Source organism: Elaeis guineensis, chromosome 11, assembly GCF_000442705.2.
Source record: "Elaeis guineensis isolate ETL-2024a chromosome 11, EG11, whole genome shotgun sequence".
In the NCBI taxonomy this organism is placed as follows: Eukaryota; Viridiplantae; Streptophyta; class Magnoliopsida; order Arecales; family Arecaceae; genus Elaeis; species Elaeis guineensis.
The window spans coordinates 3,745,186-3,762,005 of record NC_026003.2 but is presented as its reverse complement, the minus strand read 5'-3'; the positions used below and the strand labels follow the sequence as shown (position 1 = coordinate 3,762,005).

General features: G+C 35.1%; 1 protein-coding gene across 1 annotated transcript in view; it reads right to left on the bottom strand.

The window, feature by feature from the left end:
• Window positions 1-16,196, bottom strand: part of LOC105053713 (THO complex subunit 1) — a 39,741-nt gene extending 23,545 nt beyond the window's left edge. The window contains exons 1-12 of the mRNA XM_010934973.4: window positions 15,991-16,196; window positions 12,882-12,965; window positions 9,028-9,102; window positions 8,632-8,725; window positions 8,330-8,475; window positions 8,123-8,194; window positions 2,419-2,491; window positions 2,265-2,330; window positions 2,089-2,135; window positions 552-623; window positions 284-409; window positions 123-188 (exon numbers count right to left, since the gene is read on the bottom strand). Of these exons, the coding sequence (XP_010933275.1) occupies window positions 123-188; window positions 284-409; window positions 552-623; window positions 2,089-2,135; window positions 2,265-2,330; window positions 2,419-2,491; window positions 8,123-8,194; window positions 8,330-8,475; window positions 8,632-8,725; window positions 9,028-9,102; window positions 12,882-12,965; window positions 15,991-16,092 (1,023 nt within the window). The 5' untranslated portion in view covers window positions 16,093-16,196. The remainder of the gene's footprint in view (window positions 1-122; window positions 189-283; window positions 410-551; window positions 624-2,088; window positions 2,136-2,264; window positions 2,331-2,418; window positions 2,492-8,122; window positions 8,195-8,329; window positions 8,476-8,631; window positions 8,726-9,027; window positions 9,103-12,881; window positions 12,966-15,990) is intronic.
• Between the last annotated feature and the right edge of the window lie 624 nt (window positions 16,197-16,820).

Here is a 16,820-nt window from a genome sequence, read left to right as displayed (position 1 = left end):
AGGTAAGGGTTCGAGTAACATAGATTTTAAACAGTTTCCAAACGAATGTAATGCACATATGAAAAGAAAAAGATGCTCACATATACAAATATTTGTAAGATGTGTGCAAACAGGTAGCATACCTTTAGATAGTCAAACAATATAAGGCATTGAACAAGGATATGGCGGCGAAAACTAGGATCTTTCAACTGCACAATTAAATATATCAATGGAATTATATTAGAACATCTAAAAGACATATATTTCATAAGATCAATAAACATACTCTTTTAACCATAGTTACCTCTAACCCCATTAATTTACTGCTCGTCAAGTACTTAATGCTGAAAGTAGCTTCCTCTTGTTCAAGAGTATTCACATTTCCATCATCATCACACAAAGGCTGAGCTTCAAATGTATCTAATACAACCTAAACAAATATGATCCCAGTAAACAATGAATTTTAAGCAGTTTAAAGTGATTCAGAAAAAGAAGCTCCATTGCAGAATGGCATGAGATAACTCAAAAGGACATCTAAGAGAATTTAGTAAAATATAAACAAAGATATGTACCATTAAGTTAGATGCAAACTTTTGCCATTTGGATGGGGCAAGTGTTGTGGAAGCTGGGTTACTAAAATGCTCCTGAGCAAAGGGGGGGGAAAATAAATTCACAAGAACCACAAAATTTCTTATAAGCATAGAACTGGAATGAGTTTAGTACTTGAATTTGATATAACTTGCCATATGTTCAACTAGTACATGCAGAGTGAATAGCTAAAAGATATAAAGTTTATATGCTATAGTTTCTGAATGTATGCGATTTTTCACAGGATTTTGAAAGGATTTCCCACATTTTTTAATAGGTCAACATTTCGAACTGCTGCTGAATCTATGGGCACGCAAGATACAACCTGGCGAACTGAAACATCTTAGTCACCAAAAGAAAAGAGAGCAAAAGCAATATCCATAGCAGCGGCGAGTAAAATTGGAGCAGGCTAAACCATGAAAATAGGATAGCGGAAGAACAATACAAGCATCGTGCTACCATGTGAAGTGGTGGAAAGCTATGCCCTAGATGGCCAAAATCCAGCAGCCGAAACCAACTTGGTTTAGGGGGATATAGCTCAGTTGGTAGAGCTCCGATCTTGCATTTGGGTCATCATAATTATGGGTTGGTTGTCTAATTGTCCTAGCGATAATGATAGTATCTAGTGTGCCCCTCCACTAAATTGGGTAGTAGAGTAGGGACATGAAGCATATAAATTGATAAATGATCGACATATTAATAATTTATTATTGTGTATACTGTTATCCACTTCTTACATGTAAATGTAATAGGTGGTTACTGTGATATAAAATATATGCTCTGGTATAAACCTTGTTTTCTTCTTGGACAACCTCTGCCGGATTCATTATCTATGAAGCACACTGCAGAAAACCTGTCCATTCTCTGCAGAAATGATAAGCCGTCTACCATCTGCACATGTCATCAGACATGGTCCAAGCTGCACCATGTAATTGTACAGTGATAAATTTCAGAATTCCATTATGATGCAAGTACCATTATACTTTTGGATTTATAAGGATCTCAAAAATATTTGTTATTCCATTGTAGAAATTCAAGGATTTGACACAATATATCCATCTCAACAGTCAAAAACTTTATTCACATGATTATATCCTACAATTTTCATAAGAGGTTTCATCAATTTTAATAGGCACAACAGGCAGGATGGCACAAGGTCCTTCTAGCAAGTCGATCATATCATATAAGGACCAAAATCCACCTTAGAAGAGTCATCATATCTCTGACAGCAGATCCAATCTGAGATCCAAAATATTTATAACTTTCTCAATCTTAAATAACAAAAAGTGGCATTTACAATGGTACAACATCTTTTCCCGAAAATATTTTCTCTATAATATCCACAATTTATTTTAATCAGTTAATATTGCGATCATTCATATGTGATCTTACATTTGCATTCTCCAAATTATCTTGTTTAGAGAGCTCGTACTAACTCTAAATGTTCAGCAAGAAAATCACTATGAAAGGCAACATGCTAATAACTCAGATCCTTGACCGACTAATGTAGGATAATCTAACCTGTAAACTCCAAAAGGTCTTGTAGAAGTTAAAATCAACTGCAACCCCTGGGACATTTAAAAGGGCATCATATTGAAAAATGAAAATTCCAAAAAGAAAAAGTATTACTTTAAGTAAGAAAACAAAATGCAGCAACAACTAACTACAAAAAACACAAATTGCTTGATTTTACATACCAACAGGAGCATCTTTTTCATACTTTGTTTCATTCGATGTGTTGAAGACTCCCTTAATATTAACAGCTGTAAAATTGGATTGTAAAAGAAATGATGTGACTGACAAAAGATAATGACCAGACAGGAGAGGTAAGGACAAGGAGATAAAAGATACCTGAGCGCTCTGATAATGGGAAAAAATGGGCAAGAAACATAAGAATACGTCCACAAAATACCACATCATTTGCCTGGAAATTTGAAAATGTTACAATGGAGCAGTATTGTTGACTGTTGAGTCATCTATAGAGTATGATTATCATAAAATTGGAAATTTTAACTAAACAAAAAGTATATAAATATTGTAACTAATTCATTAAGAGTAGAAAATAAATTTGCCTCATAGAAAGCCTATCTGAATATAACAATCTAAAGCATTCAATGACAAATCACAGCTACAACTTGTGAAGATGGAGCAGAGTTGCTCAGATAGAAGACAACATTATATCAGATAGAAAAATATCACATATCTCATTCATCAACATACTACATTCTTTATCACATATCTTTTGATAATGTAGTTTGAAGACACTTGCAAATATATGTAACTCAAGCATATTCTCGTGATACTAGCAATCAGTTACTGACACCAGACATTCATTTACAAATGAAATACAAGTAATCTTTAAAAGCCAATTGTTTTACCATCGAGTAACTTATAAGTTTTTATTTGTAACTATCAAAAAGGTAGTACAGTAGACAGCTAAGGTTCACCTACTGCAATGACAAGTCACAATTACAAAACATAACCATATGCTCCATTTTAAGCTTTTGAAATCCCAAGAATTCCACATTCAAAATATCTACTGATCCTTTAGTACAAAGAGTAAAAGAACTTTGGTCACATTCCCCCTTGTCCTCTTTGTCCTACTCTTATATATCTTTTGACGTAATAGCAAAAGAATTACAAAAACCCAACTTCAGATTTCCTTAAGTTCAATCAACACAGTCAGAAATCCCCACCAAAAACTCCTGAGAAAACAATAGACAACATAGGAGGTGAAAAATATATTCCTCCATGCCTCTGAACTACTTATCTTACTTCTTAGTTCTTACCATATATAATGGAAGAACCTGGAGGCTGGTTTCAAGGGACCAGCCAAGGCATGAAGACGCACCGCTTCAGGATCCCAAAAAATAATTTTCCCACCATACCTGCTACCTGTAAGTCTCCTGGCCCCATCAAATCACCGAAAAATATGTATAAAAAAAAAAAAAAAAAAAAGAACAATCCAAGCACTTCCAAAAGACTGCATGCCACAGTGCATTTCTTTAAAAAGATTCTGTGGAGCCTCATTCTTTTCTGTCACATGCATTGCATATAAGATACCTCTCCATTTTCTTACCAATACTTTTTATGTTTTTGTATTTTCTATGACTACTATATATATAATAGTAGAACCCCTGTAGCAGCCAAACTTTTATCAGTAAGTGGGCTCCCTCCTGGAGCCAGACTAGAAAATTATTTTTTTTCAAATGGCATGCTAGGATTCCATCAGTTCTCATGTAACTATTTTCTCATATTTCTCTTAGGCCGCACTGCTTTTTCCCCTAAATTCTGTCTTAAATATTTCTCTACTTTTATGCTTAGACTTCCCCAAAATCATTACCACGCTCTCCTATGTTGATCAACTACTGCTACCGTCCATTAACTTCACAACAGATCCACAAATACCACAGCCATTACAAGTCCTGCCATCATGGGTAACTATAATTAGGAAAATTCGTAACATCCAAAGAATTTCAAACATTGTTGTAAAGTAAATGGGTGAAAAGGGACCCACCCACCCCCCCCCACAAAAAAAAAAACCGAGGAAAAACCACACTTCTGATTAAAGCTTATTTTTATACAAGATCATAACTGTGCAACATGGAACTTTTGAGATTTCATTTTTAACTTTCCAAACAAATTTGTTGATCACAATGTATAATAGGCTCTTTATCCCAGATTATGCCATGCCATTTATGCTCCATATCATGCACATTGCATGTACCAAATTCTAGGACAGAAATAGTTAGAGATACGAATCGACCTCAAGAGACTGCATGATCCAAAACAAATACTCTGAACTCAAATTTGTGCTCATCAACTATACACAAGCTTCATAAGGAACTTAAAAAGGAATCAAACTTAGTTTGTAATGCTGCTTAGCTTTACCTTAACCCAAAGAAAGCCTAGACTTGAAAGCTTAGGCCTGAACCAACACAACCTGAACTAGGCCCAGATTTCCCAGGCCTAAGCCACATCCATCTTTGGTTATTATTTTAGGCTAGGCTACACCCACACCAGGCCCCTGCAACATTGTCAAAAATGCAGCCCAGGAACCCAGGCATACAGCCTGGCTTTTAGGCCTAGACTGCCTAGGTAGTAGTTGACTAGGCACTCTTATACTACAAGACGTATATAGTCCTTTTCTTATTGTGTATTTCTCACTATAATTTACTTCTACTATTATGACGAATAAACTCATTGTAATTTTTAACTAAAAGCAAAAATAGCATAACTTAAAAAGATATTTTCACCAATCTCATTCCTTACACAATCTCTCCCAACCCAAAGCCTCCCTCATCACTCGAAGCTAAGGCAACTGATTAGCCCTCTACCATCTGCCCATCCACCTATGCACTGCCAAACTAGATGCCTTCATGGAGGTCTCCAACGCTCGCTCTACTTCCAACAGCCCTACAGAGGTTGCCAACAGTCACTAGACTACCAAAGGGTCTCAAATTGCCTTTTTTGTTTTCTCATACTCTTTTTCTTCCTTTTTTCTCTTCTCATGTTATTCATCCTTTTCTTCCCTTCTCATTTGAAAGATACTTCCTTTTCCTTCTCTTCTTCCTCCTCCTCATCCATATCCTTTGTCTATCTACAGTTCTTTTCCTCTGTTTTTTTCTTTTCATTCACTATTTGCCCCCCTATTGCAATGTTTATTTTTTAGAATCCAAATATGGGATTTCAATTATGATTTATGAGCTTTAGGTTTTTGTACTTTTCAAAGTTAACTTTGACAATTTGCTTTTCTTATAACTTATTACTCTTATCTTTGACTTGGCCGGTTAAATTGTGATGAAATCACGCCATGGTTTGGATTAATCTTAAGTCCCCTCATGCTGTAATAGTGTACTTCATTATTTATATGTATCATTTGGACGAAAAAAGAGATTAGCCATGTTATCTTTATAATCTTTACACTATATTTTTACCCATTAAAAGGATTGCTTAATTCCCTAGGCAGTCCTAGGAAATTAAGATCCCTATCAACTAAGAATTGCTTAACTGCTTTCACGACTTAGGCCACTATTTGTTTTAACCTAATACCTCAGGCTAGGCTTGGCCTGGAATAATTTAAGCTCTTCCAAAATTAGGTAGGATCAAGCATCAAAGGTTAAAATTCCTAGCACAAAACTGGTTGTTCTCAGGCCAAGTCATTTGGCCGATTTGGCCAGCCCAACATATTCGTTTCCCAACCTTCTTCTTCATTCTTACAATCTTAGAGACTTTCAAACGAGTATAAAATATCCACAAATCCTTTCACCATTGCTATTCGAGATATGCTTTATAAAAGTTAAAAATGTTAGATAAATACACTTGGTAGGTAAATAACGTCACTGAAGCATCTCCATTGTAAATCCTAACTCCTTTACATATAGCATTACCAAATACAAGGACTACTCCATGGCCCCCTCCCTCCTTTACATAGTCGAGCTTAGGCCCTATTTGGCATTTCTATAAATAGTAGAGCTTTCAACAATAGAGCTTTTGCTTATAGAGCTATTAACAAAAAGCTATTTGCTGTTTGATAACTACATGTCTCAAGTGCCATGGAACTTTAACATCCATTGGGTAACCAAACTAAGAAAGTACCTTTAGTATCCAAAAATATCAGCATAAGGATCTTGCATAGAGCTTTCAATTGTCTAACTATTTGTACTATCAGAAGCTCTTAACTTGTAAATTATTTATTTTCATTAGTCCAAATAATATAATAAATAATTAAATTTTATATTTGCTATAGAATATAATTATATTATCTTAATACAATATTACAATAGCATTTTACTATAACACTATTACAATACAGTAATATTATATTATATTATCAAAAACCATTATTATAAAGTATTGCTAATTTATAAATTAGTTTTATGTTTTAATCTACATAACATAATTAATAATATAGTTATTTTTACAGTCTGATACCAAGCAATAAAGAAACATAACAGCAATAAAAAGATACAAACTTAAGGCTCACCGAAAAACAAAGACAATCCTCTTCATCATCACAACATTAAATTCAAAATCCGTAATTGCATGATTACGGCAATAAAAAGTATTTTAATTTATTTTCTAAAAAAATTTCATTGTCGAGACCTGAACCTGGGTCTATCAAGTGAGCTTTTTCCCCAAAAAACCAACTTCCCAACATGTCTTAAGTAGAGCTTTTTCCTAATAGACCTTTTTCAGCTTTTAAAGGAGAGAGATCTGTTTCAAAAATTTTACCAAATATCTTAAAATCGAAGTGACAAAGGCACTGCTTAACACAATTGCAGTGAGTAACGAGAAAGGTTGGTAAAGGCATAATCTATTACGCATACTATGATCTTATAATGCTGAAAAATGGTGCCTGATGATTTATACTACCTTAGCAACCCACAGAATCTTAAAAGAATGTTGACTAAAAATACTTCATTTTTCCCACAAAAGAATGGATTTGCACCCACTTCCCTGGTATTAGGGTGCTTAGGATTTCTTGATGGTAAAATTCATGTAGAGTTTGCTGCAGCTTGTTTAATAGCTTTTTTTCTTCAACATTCAAGCATCAAAAGATAGGATTTTCTGTTAATTGTAGTCTTGATTTACAGCATTTAGCACGCCATGCCTCCCTAGCTTGAGGATATCCTCACATGTCAAGGTAAACTAGGGGCTTGTTAGGCACTTAATCCTAGCTTCTAGGCCAAGTGACTCCTTGTCAGAGTCTTAGTTCTCCAAGCTTACAATCATATCTAGCACCTCATACAGAGATGGTTGAAGAGGGACAAGTTGTTAAAGGAGTGGAGGGGGAAAAGAAAATGCAAGCACCCTGTGATTTTAGGGTGGCAATGTTGTAATGGACAACAAGGTAGGAAATGATAACATGGGAAATGCCATAACGAAGTCCAAAGTTGGATGGAGGTCTTAAAATAACCAAATTTAAAGATTTTATAACAAAGATTAGAGGGAGTGGCAACTTGGGTCCTATCTTCAGAGGCACTTGTCTAGTGAAAATGACAGTGCAATAAACAAATATATATGAATGCATGCAGTTTTATATCCATCCATGAGGTCAAAGATGAACCCACCTTTTTTTAATGCTAAATTAACTTCTGTGACATTAACATGTAAACTCAATGCTATCAGCATTTAGTAAGCATGATCTTCTGTTTAACTTTGCCTCATTGCAACACACTTCTCCACATAATTTCTCTTTGCCCAAAAAATACTGTTTATCTCCAATACATACAAAAAACCTTTAAATGGAAATATTTGTCCAAGGAAATTACAAAGGACAAAACTTTAATTTTATTCTCTATTTATTCAATTAATAGTAAATGCTCTTTAAACATTTAGGCTCAACAAGCTGGGAAAAAACTTACATATAGAAGATATCATTTTTTTTCATTGCATACAAAGAATACAGCAAATAATTCAGTTTAGACTAGGATTATCTGGATAATTTTCAACCCCTTTATTTATCACAGTTACTGATTAGATACTAATTGCATAAAATCCTAAATTATATATTTAGCTCTACGGAAAAGAAATCAGTTTCTAGGAATTAAACCTTTGAAAGTCTTCGAAGAAGCTGATTGCATGTCCTCAGCATGACAAGTTTTCCTCGCCCAAAGAGCTCTTGCTGCAAGCAATACAACCAGAATATTCAATATTACAATAGCCATGAATGGAGAAAACTGTAAAAAATATTTATCAGAAAAGGATAACCAATACATAAAAAACTATAGTAGCTCTCCAACATTCAACTCCTACAAACCTTGCCCAAGATATCTTGCTTGCTCTCAATATATGCAAAAACTTCTTTGCAGTCTTTCATGGTTGACATTTCTGTTAAATCTTCTAATAGCTGGAATATCATACCACCTTCAACATGTCCTCGTTCACAAAGATATAGCACAATGTCTAACAAACCAACAAAACGGGAAAGATATCAGGGAGATGTTTATGTGCACATTTAATGCATCCAATGGTGTCCATATTTAAAGCCCCACAACATAGACCAAGAAGAGTTTTCCAAGAAGAACAAAAATTTTAGCAACCAAATTGACATCTACATACCAAGAAGGCATGGTATTTGCCCACGAATATTTTCTCCATCATCAATTGATTGTCCATATTGCATCATCCTTTCACCTGATTGAACTGCAGCTGACTAAGCATAAAAAAAAAAAATGTAAACCAATATGAGCATCTAAAATTGAGGCGCCAAGAGCATATTATCTACCATTCACTGCATAATGTGAATTAAGAATATGGTGAAAAAATTTTCTGATCATTGTGAACAACTTGCTATGAGCAAAGACAGGTAATTATTTCTAAGAAAACTCACATATTTTACAAAGAAATAGGAACAGTAACAAAAACATAATTGCATCCTCTTCCAATATAATAATGCAGTGATTGATGGATAAAGCATAAAAATAATAAAAAAGAGTACACGATATAGCAGCTCACCACTAGTTCCTGAAGTAATGTTCGAAGAGCATTTTCCAGAGACTGATTCTCATCTTGGACCAATACAGTTTGCCTCTGTTGAGGATGTTAAATAAAAAATATTAGTAAACAAATTACCAAATGATTAGTCAATGAGGGATCCAAATTTTGTAGCACGGGAACTGCAACCAGAGGAAAATCATATGGCACAAGAACATTGAATAAATTATGCAACATAATGGATGGACGCATACAAATATATAAACAAAGATACATATGTCTATTTACATACACTGGTCTGTAGCCTGTACATGCTATGTGTTCACGTATTTACATGTTGCAATACGCACATTGATAACATATTGAAAACTTGGAAGCTTGGATCTTCAAAAATTTCCTTCTATCTCTTTTGTCATTATTTTTCAATTAGAGTTTACAAATCAGAAAACATCATTATGGTTTATCATCCCATATATTGTGAAACAAAAGGACATATTATTGTTTCTCTTTCCCCTATTCTCTCTCAATTTTGCAAGATAAAAATTTTTCATTTTTTAGGTAGTTCCACTTCTCCTCTATGGCCTTGCAGATGAAATCCGACAATTTGCAGCAATCATGATCACATATGTTCCTATGCCCCAAACTTTTTTATTGTGAATGGAAGAAAAGAGAAAGATCTGTCCGAAGGTGAAAGCAAATTTCTGTACCATAAAAACAAATTGAGAAATTTTAAAGCAAGTCAATTGCAAAAAAAATTTCGAAACCCATCAGATGCCGTCCTGGGAGAACTTGTCCCCTTAGGTGCATAGTATTGCAACTATCTTCAAAGACACAACAATCCCTCCTTGCAAACAATGATTTAAAATCCAGACTATTGATCGAACTAGAAAAATGACCGCCTTATGCATCACCAATTCAACCATGCGGTCAATCAAAATCAAACCAGGACATCATCATGATGCAATAAATATCAATAAAAACAAATTGGAATTATAAATGTAATATATAATATCTAAAAAAATTAGAACTTTGAAAACTTCATCAAGTTCTTCAAGCACTTTCAAAGAATAGTTAAAAATGAAAAACAAAATAATTAGAATCATTTAGTTGGGGCGAAGCGTAGGGTCGTATACAGCATAAGCAAATAGTATTCAAATAAAAAGAAGCTAACTTTAATAGTGAGGATAGAACGTTGATACATAGCATATGGATCACTCTTCTCTCATGCCCTAGGATCCACCATCAATAGAAGGATTAAAGTAACCAAGTCATCCTAGTGCTAACTTCTCTATCAGACAACTCTAAAGTCTGCCAATCCTTCGTCCTACTATGATGGAGAAATAGGAAATGATTCCAATTGACCAATAAGTAAAAAATAATAATTCTTCGCTGAAAGAGGATTGTGACAGAAGTGGAGGTGCTCAGGGGGAGAGAGAAGTGATCATACTTGTCCTTGCCAGAGCTCTAAGTTCACCCCTATTCCACCATCTCTTGGTCTTCTGATATTTGTTGTTCGCTGTCAGAATCATTGACAGATGCCAAGGGTGTAGGAGAGGAATAGTCAAATTGCGAAGGAAAAAATCATCCAAATTTTCAAACAATCATCTAAGTAGTCTGTTCAAAACAAAAGCCTAGCCAATTGACGATACTACTGGTTTACCTAGCAGGTCCAGTTCGATTTTAAAAACCATGTTTGCTGATGTTGCTTGTACTGCATGGCAAGCAAATGAATTGATCTCTTCTAATTACCAAGTGGAACAAAAGGGAAAAAATAAGATTGACCTATTCCAACAGCACTCAAAACTAAGGTCTATTGCACCAACCATCTTGGTAAGGTACTCTTATGTTACCAAGGTTCAGACCGGTATAAGTTGAATCTGTCCATACCAGTCCAAACTGAGAAGAACTGCCTGGTATTTCCCAGTACCATACCGTAATGCCCATGTTGGGCAATATGATGATTGGGAGTGAAAGAAAAGTACTGAGAGCCTGTCTTAGTATGGAATGCATACGGTATTGTATCGAACAAGTAACATACTGATACACTTCCTGGTACCGGTGTTGTGGACCTTGCTCGAAACTGAACAAGGTGTGAAATATGGAAAGTAGGAAAGGAGAAGTTGAAATGATGAGGCGTTAGAAATCAAACAGAAAATGATTATTTATCTACATGCCATCCTTGATGTATCTAAGCCTTATAAGATAATATAACAAAATCAATGGATTTTTCCTGATAATGAGAGCCGCAATTTTCACTTATAGGAGAGAAAGGGTTCACAAAGCAGTCTTCCTAGACTAGTTCAACAGTTCAAAATAAAGTCAATTTGAAATAATAAAAAGAAAAACAAAAGTAAGAAATAACATAATAAGTATTTTTCTAACAAGTCCATGAATATAACTTTCTCCACTCCCTCCCTCTTCCCCCCTTGCCCTCATCAAATTACTTCTGCATTGTAGACAAATCCATTTGTAAGGCAAATGTAGCAACAAAGAAAATAGAGGTTATCGCATGAGCAGACCTTTTTATGTTTTCCTTATATTCTCCTTGAACAACTAAATCACGTCACATAGGTGCATCAATAAATACCAGAAAAAAATGTTCTAAAATAAAAATAAAAATAAATAAAACTTTGACCACAACTATGTAACCATCTGTGAATTTACAGTAAATGTGTTGTGTTATTTTGACCACAACTTGCATATTTTAGAACAATATTAAATAGAAAACATGGAGAATAGAAAATATATATGAAAGAAACAAGTTCATTAACAAAAAATCAACACAAACCTATTATACTTTGTACAATATGCTTCTTTCTGTAGACTATCTAATTTTTTCTCCAAAACTCAAACGCAATTTTTCACAACTTATTACAATACTACTTAATATTTCTTCAAAAGAACATAGAATCATTAATGGACCTTATTATAATTTTTCACATATTATGATATGGAAAATAATAATAAGCCATACATATAATATTTGCATCACAGTCATACATAATAAATTTTTCAGGAAAACCACATCTTTACTGATGATTAAAAGTTAATGGATAAATCCAGATTTTAAATATCATGGGATGGGATCATCTTGGTTTTTCCATGGAATAGGATGCCCCGGATTCCAACACTTAGGATAGTGGGACGCTCATCTTGTACCAGTCTAATTCCCAACTTGTTTCATCTTGACATTTAGGATTGTGGGAGGCTCCACCATCCCATTGGTATTTAAAACCTTGAGATACAGTCTCAAGTTGTATGAATCCAAGTTGTATTGGTTGCAATCGGAATAAGAAATAAATATAAAGCCAATGCTGATATATTTATAAGATCTTAGCAAATTACATCATATAATTAGTACGTATTAATTCTTTGAATTAAATTTTTATTTAAGACAGATAATATTTGATAAACTCATATTAAAAACATTTGCATGTTGGATTTTATTATATTATCATAAAAATGGCACAAATCATCACCAAATATCCTGCAGAATATAGTTAAGCAATATGAATTCTAACGATGATATCTTTGAGGAACCTTCTTATCGATTTTTTTTTATATACTTGTAGGCATCATTTTTAATTTAGTTCTGTGCTAATAATTTTTTTCTGTCCTGGTGTTTACTGCTGTTGGTGCAACTCAGAAGTAACTAAATATGTATAAAAGCATTTTAATAAGCAAATACCAAAAGGGTTAGTCATGGTGCCAACAAAAAAAAAAAAAAAGGCATCTGAGATGTAAAGATAACCTAGAAGTGTATGCGCACACGCATGCATGAATTCATGCTTACAAGCATATACAAATATGAAAGATATTTTAAAGGACTGTGCCTCATACTGTAAGTAAAAATCCTGTTATCAAGTAATAGCTACCTGAGGTTTAATAGCTTCTTGCACAGCCTGGAGAGCAAAATTTTCTGGGGGCTCGGTCTTCAATATAACATTTCTAAATACTTCCTGGAATAAAAAAAAAGTAGGTTAAGTTCAATTTTTCTGGATGGCAAATAAAGATTAAGGCTCCAATGACATCAGGTTAATGAATTTAAACTTCATAGAAGATCTACTTAAGCATCAATTGAATTGAATGACGAAGTGCATCATTTTGCAGAAGATACATACTAACTTCAAAGTTAGTATGTTGCCCTAGATCATAATATAGAAGTAACCATATGAATCATGGAAGTGGAAGTAACGTATTTCCATGTGCTGACTAACTTTAAATAGTTACTTATGCAGAGGCTTGTGTGTGCTCAGCTTGCATACGGGCATGCCATTTATAAATGCATACGGGCATGCCATTTATAAACTCCAATTTGGCCTCATTGAATTACCTCTCTCAAATTCAGATTCCTCAAATTATATATCATTAAAAATGTGTGTTGTCATTGTTGTAGCATTTTTTAAATTAATTTTGCATACCACCTCATTTTTCTGTAGCCATTGTGTATGGCTGTATGCATTATAAGCCCTTACAATTTTAAGATCATCTTCTTTCCTATGCAAACACTTTGATTCCATAACAGAAGAACGCCGATCCTAACTTCATCCTTTCAAACAATAATCCTCTTGACATCATGGACAGTCCTCCATTTCAACAACCTACAATGTCTTCAACATGGAATGACAATGATGCATCACCCTAGCTAGTCGCTACCAAAAAAGGATCAATCACTACAAATCCTCATCACGTAAGTTTCTTTTACCCAAAAAAGCAAAAATATCACATAATAATTAACTTATCTTAACAATTAAAGTAATAAATAAATTTCCATTGTGTTTGTTAAATGAAAATTTGTCAGAAATCCTAGCAAGTGAAAAAGGAAAACTATTCAGGCCAATGCCCTCAATTTTACAAGCAGTCTCACTTCTTAATCAGTCACTATCAAAAGAGGATTAATCACTACAAACCTTCATCATATAAGTTTCTTTTACTCAAAAAGCTCAAATATGACATAATAATTACCTTATCTTAAAAATTAAAAGTAATAAATAAATTTCCATTGGGTTTGTTAAATTGGAATTTGTCAAAGATCCCGACAAGTGAAAAAACGAAAACTATTCAGATCAATGTCCTCAATTTTTTTATTTGTACTCCCAGTAGTCTCCCTTCTTAACCAGTGAACATTTTTCCAATCTCATCTCTACATCCTCAGCCTTTCATGACTTTCTAAACTTGTGGGCTTCCCATGATTCGATCCTTAGAAGTCAATTTTCTTTCGTGTAACATCCTAGTCCAAAACTCCCGACCATCCAGCTCAGTTTTTTTTTCTTCAAAGAATTTGTTCACTTCCATTTACTACTAGATAACACTTGGAATCACTAACCCCTCCCAGACCCTATAGTTGTAGAATCACGCCTCCATATAAACTTCACCTTATTCATGTTCAAGCTAATGCTTTCTCTTTTCCCTAACTTGTTAAAATGATGACACACTATTCTCCAAAATATGATTACTCATTCAATACACTTCTCTAAGCTATTGGCCCCCAAACTTTAAATTTTTCACACATTTAAGCTTTTTGCAAGTTTTTTGGTATGGTGGGACAAGCTAGGCTTTTCTTTCTCACATTTAAATTTTAAGCACTCCCTTGACCGTTCCAAAAGGAGTTCATGTAGGTGCTAGAAATTTAGAATGCTCCCAACACCAATCAACAATGATGATCTTAGACGCTTCATCAGTTCCTTGAAGTGAGTTTAAAGCCTTACCAAATGTTCAACTCCAAATTTCCATTAAATTGAGGAAAAACTTTATGTTAAAGATGCCCTTGGGAGACCAAACGGTGTCATATGATTCAAACTGAGTAACCAAGTGAAGTGGTGGGAATGTCACATTGAAACGACTAAGTAAATTATAATAAAAGAGACGTAATGATGACTACAGGAGGATTAATCCTGGTTGGTTGAGAAAATAGAATTTTTTGTTGTGTAAGGAGAGCAACTACGAGGTCTTTCTTTTTTTCTGTTTGAAAAAAAAAAAAAAGTATTCCTTTTGTGGCCTTACTTCATATTTGAACCACTATCTAGTTTGTTCCTCCAATTCCTTCTCACATTAATAAGTCTGCTGGTCAGCTTCATGTTCTCATTTCATAACCGTCCCACTAAATCTTATTTTTTCAAAAAATTATCATTGTTCCAAGATAATTTAGTCTTTCTCATTATAGTTATCACAAAATCCCACACAAAAGGTTATGTTTCCAGTATTCCCTGGTCCTGCTTGCAGATCAGGCTGCTCATACCACATGGTGCAAACCAAAATGTTTTGGGTCAACTCTGTCCCGCCACATCCAAAGATGAACGTAATGAAATTCTTGCTGATAGGACTAGGTAAGTGAGCATCATACTTAAGCTGCAAAAAGAACGTCACATTCTTCACCATGGGGACGTGGTCTTAAAGCAATACAACATGTATTTTGGTAATGGACAGAACAATGAAATAAATTTTACCCAATGAAGTCAAGAAATTCCACCGCACTTCTAGTCCATCTTGCCTTCCAAATCATCTGAACAAGAAATTAAGTCCCCAGATGCGCATCATAGGCTACTTTAAGTTAATTTAACCACATCTAAGTCCAGATCCTGCCACGGTGATAATTAAGGTAGCCAGGACCTAATCTTCTCAACTTTTCTCCTCAGAAATCGTCCGCCTTTCAGTATCTCATGCAAAATATCTCCTTTCCATCTTACAAATCCCAGAAATTACAAACAATTGGGGCTATGACTTTGTTAAGAGCATTCCCCTTTTACCACATTTTCACTGTTTTACTCATTACCATATCATCAAAACGTCCCGTTATTCTTCACGAGCCCAGAGAGACCCCTACTCTTACCTCGAAACCTAGGGTGCAGCCAAGAATATTGCTAGGGCTCGAAGAACCGAAAGCTACGATTTATTTTCTCTTGTGATGGTACCACAAGGAAGAACAGTTCAAACGGAACGAGAGCGGAAGAAGGAAGAGGGAGAGAAGGAGACTGAAATACTAACAAGAACTCGGTCTCGATCGGCGTGGCTGGAGACGTGAACAGGAGCCCGCTCTTTGACGTGTTGGTGGAGAAGGATCCGAAGGCCGGACGGAGCTTCCGCCATTGGAACAATCAACCCACCGTTCGCTCTCCCACGCTCCTCTCGCTCTCTCTCTCTCTCTCTCTTCTCGGCGGGGCTGGGAACGGGACGGCCAGAAAAGAGAAAACTAGGTGCGTATCCCGCGTGCTATTTCACGCGGTCATCTATTGAGCCATCTTGGCCTTTCATTTTACAATAGATGGTCGGTATAGTTGTGAGAAAAAGGTCCCGCAGGGATCACCGAGAGTATCGTTGTAGCAGAGTGCGCCTCTCAAAGATGGTACTCTGATTCCGCGCAGCCACCCGTGACCTGCGGGGAAAAATTTACAATTCGAGTCGAGACGCGATCCAAACCATCTTGCCCTGCCCCATATTCGACCATCATGTCGGTGTCGAGTCTCGTACCATCCGTTGGACATCAGACGCGAGACAAACACAGAGACGTTCGACTTAAATATGCAGTTGATGATATTTCATGGCTTGGATTTTGGTATTAATTATCAAATGCTACAAACAAGATGATCAATTCATTATAAGACCGTAGGGGGTCCTTCCATATGGATCTAATCGTACATAATTCCCTAAAAAGCACTCTAGCTCCTAGGCTGAGTGAGAACTATCGTATCATCACCTCGAACACCCATGTACTTCATACGTCGCTATTGAACAGTCAACATAATCCATGGATTCCATGTCTCGCAGTTGTATTATTCTTGCCGATCAGCATTGTTGTAAAATAAGTAGAATTTGCT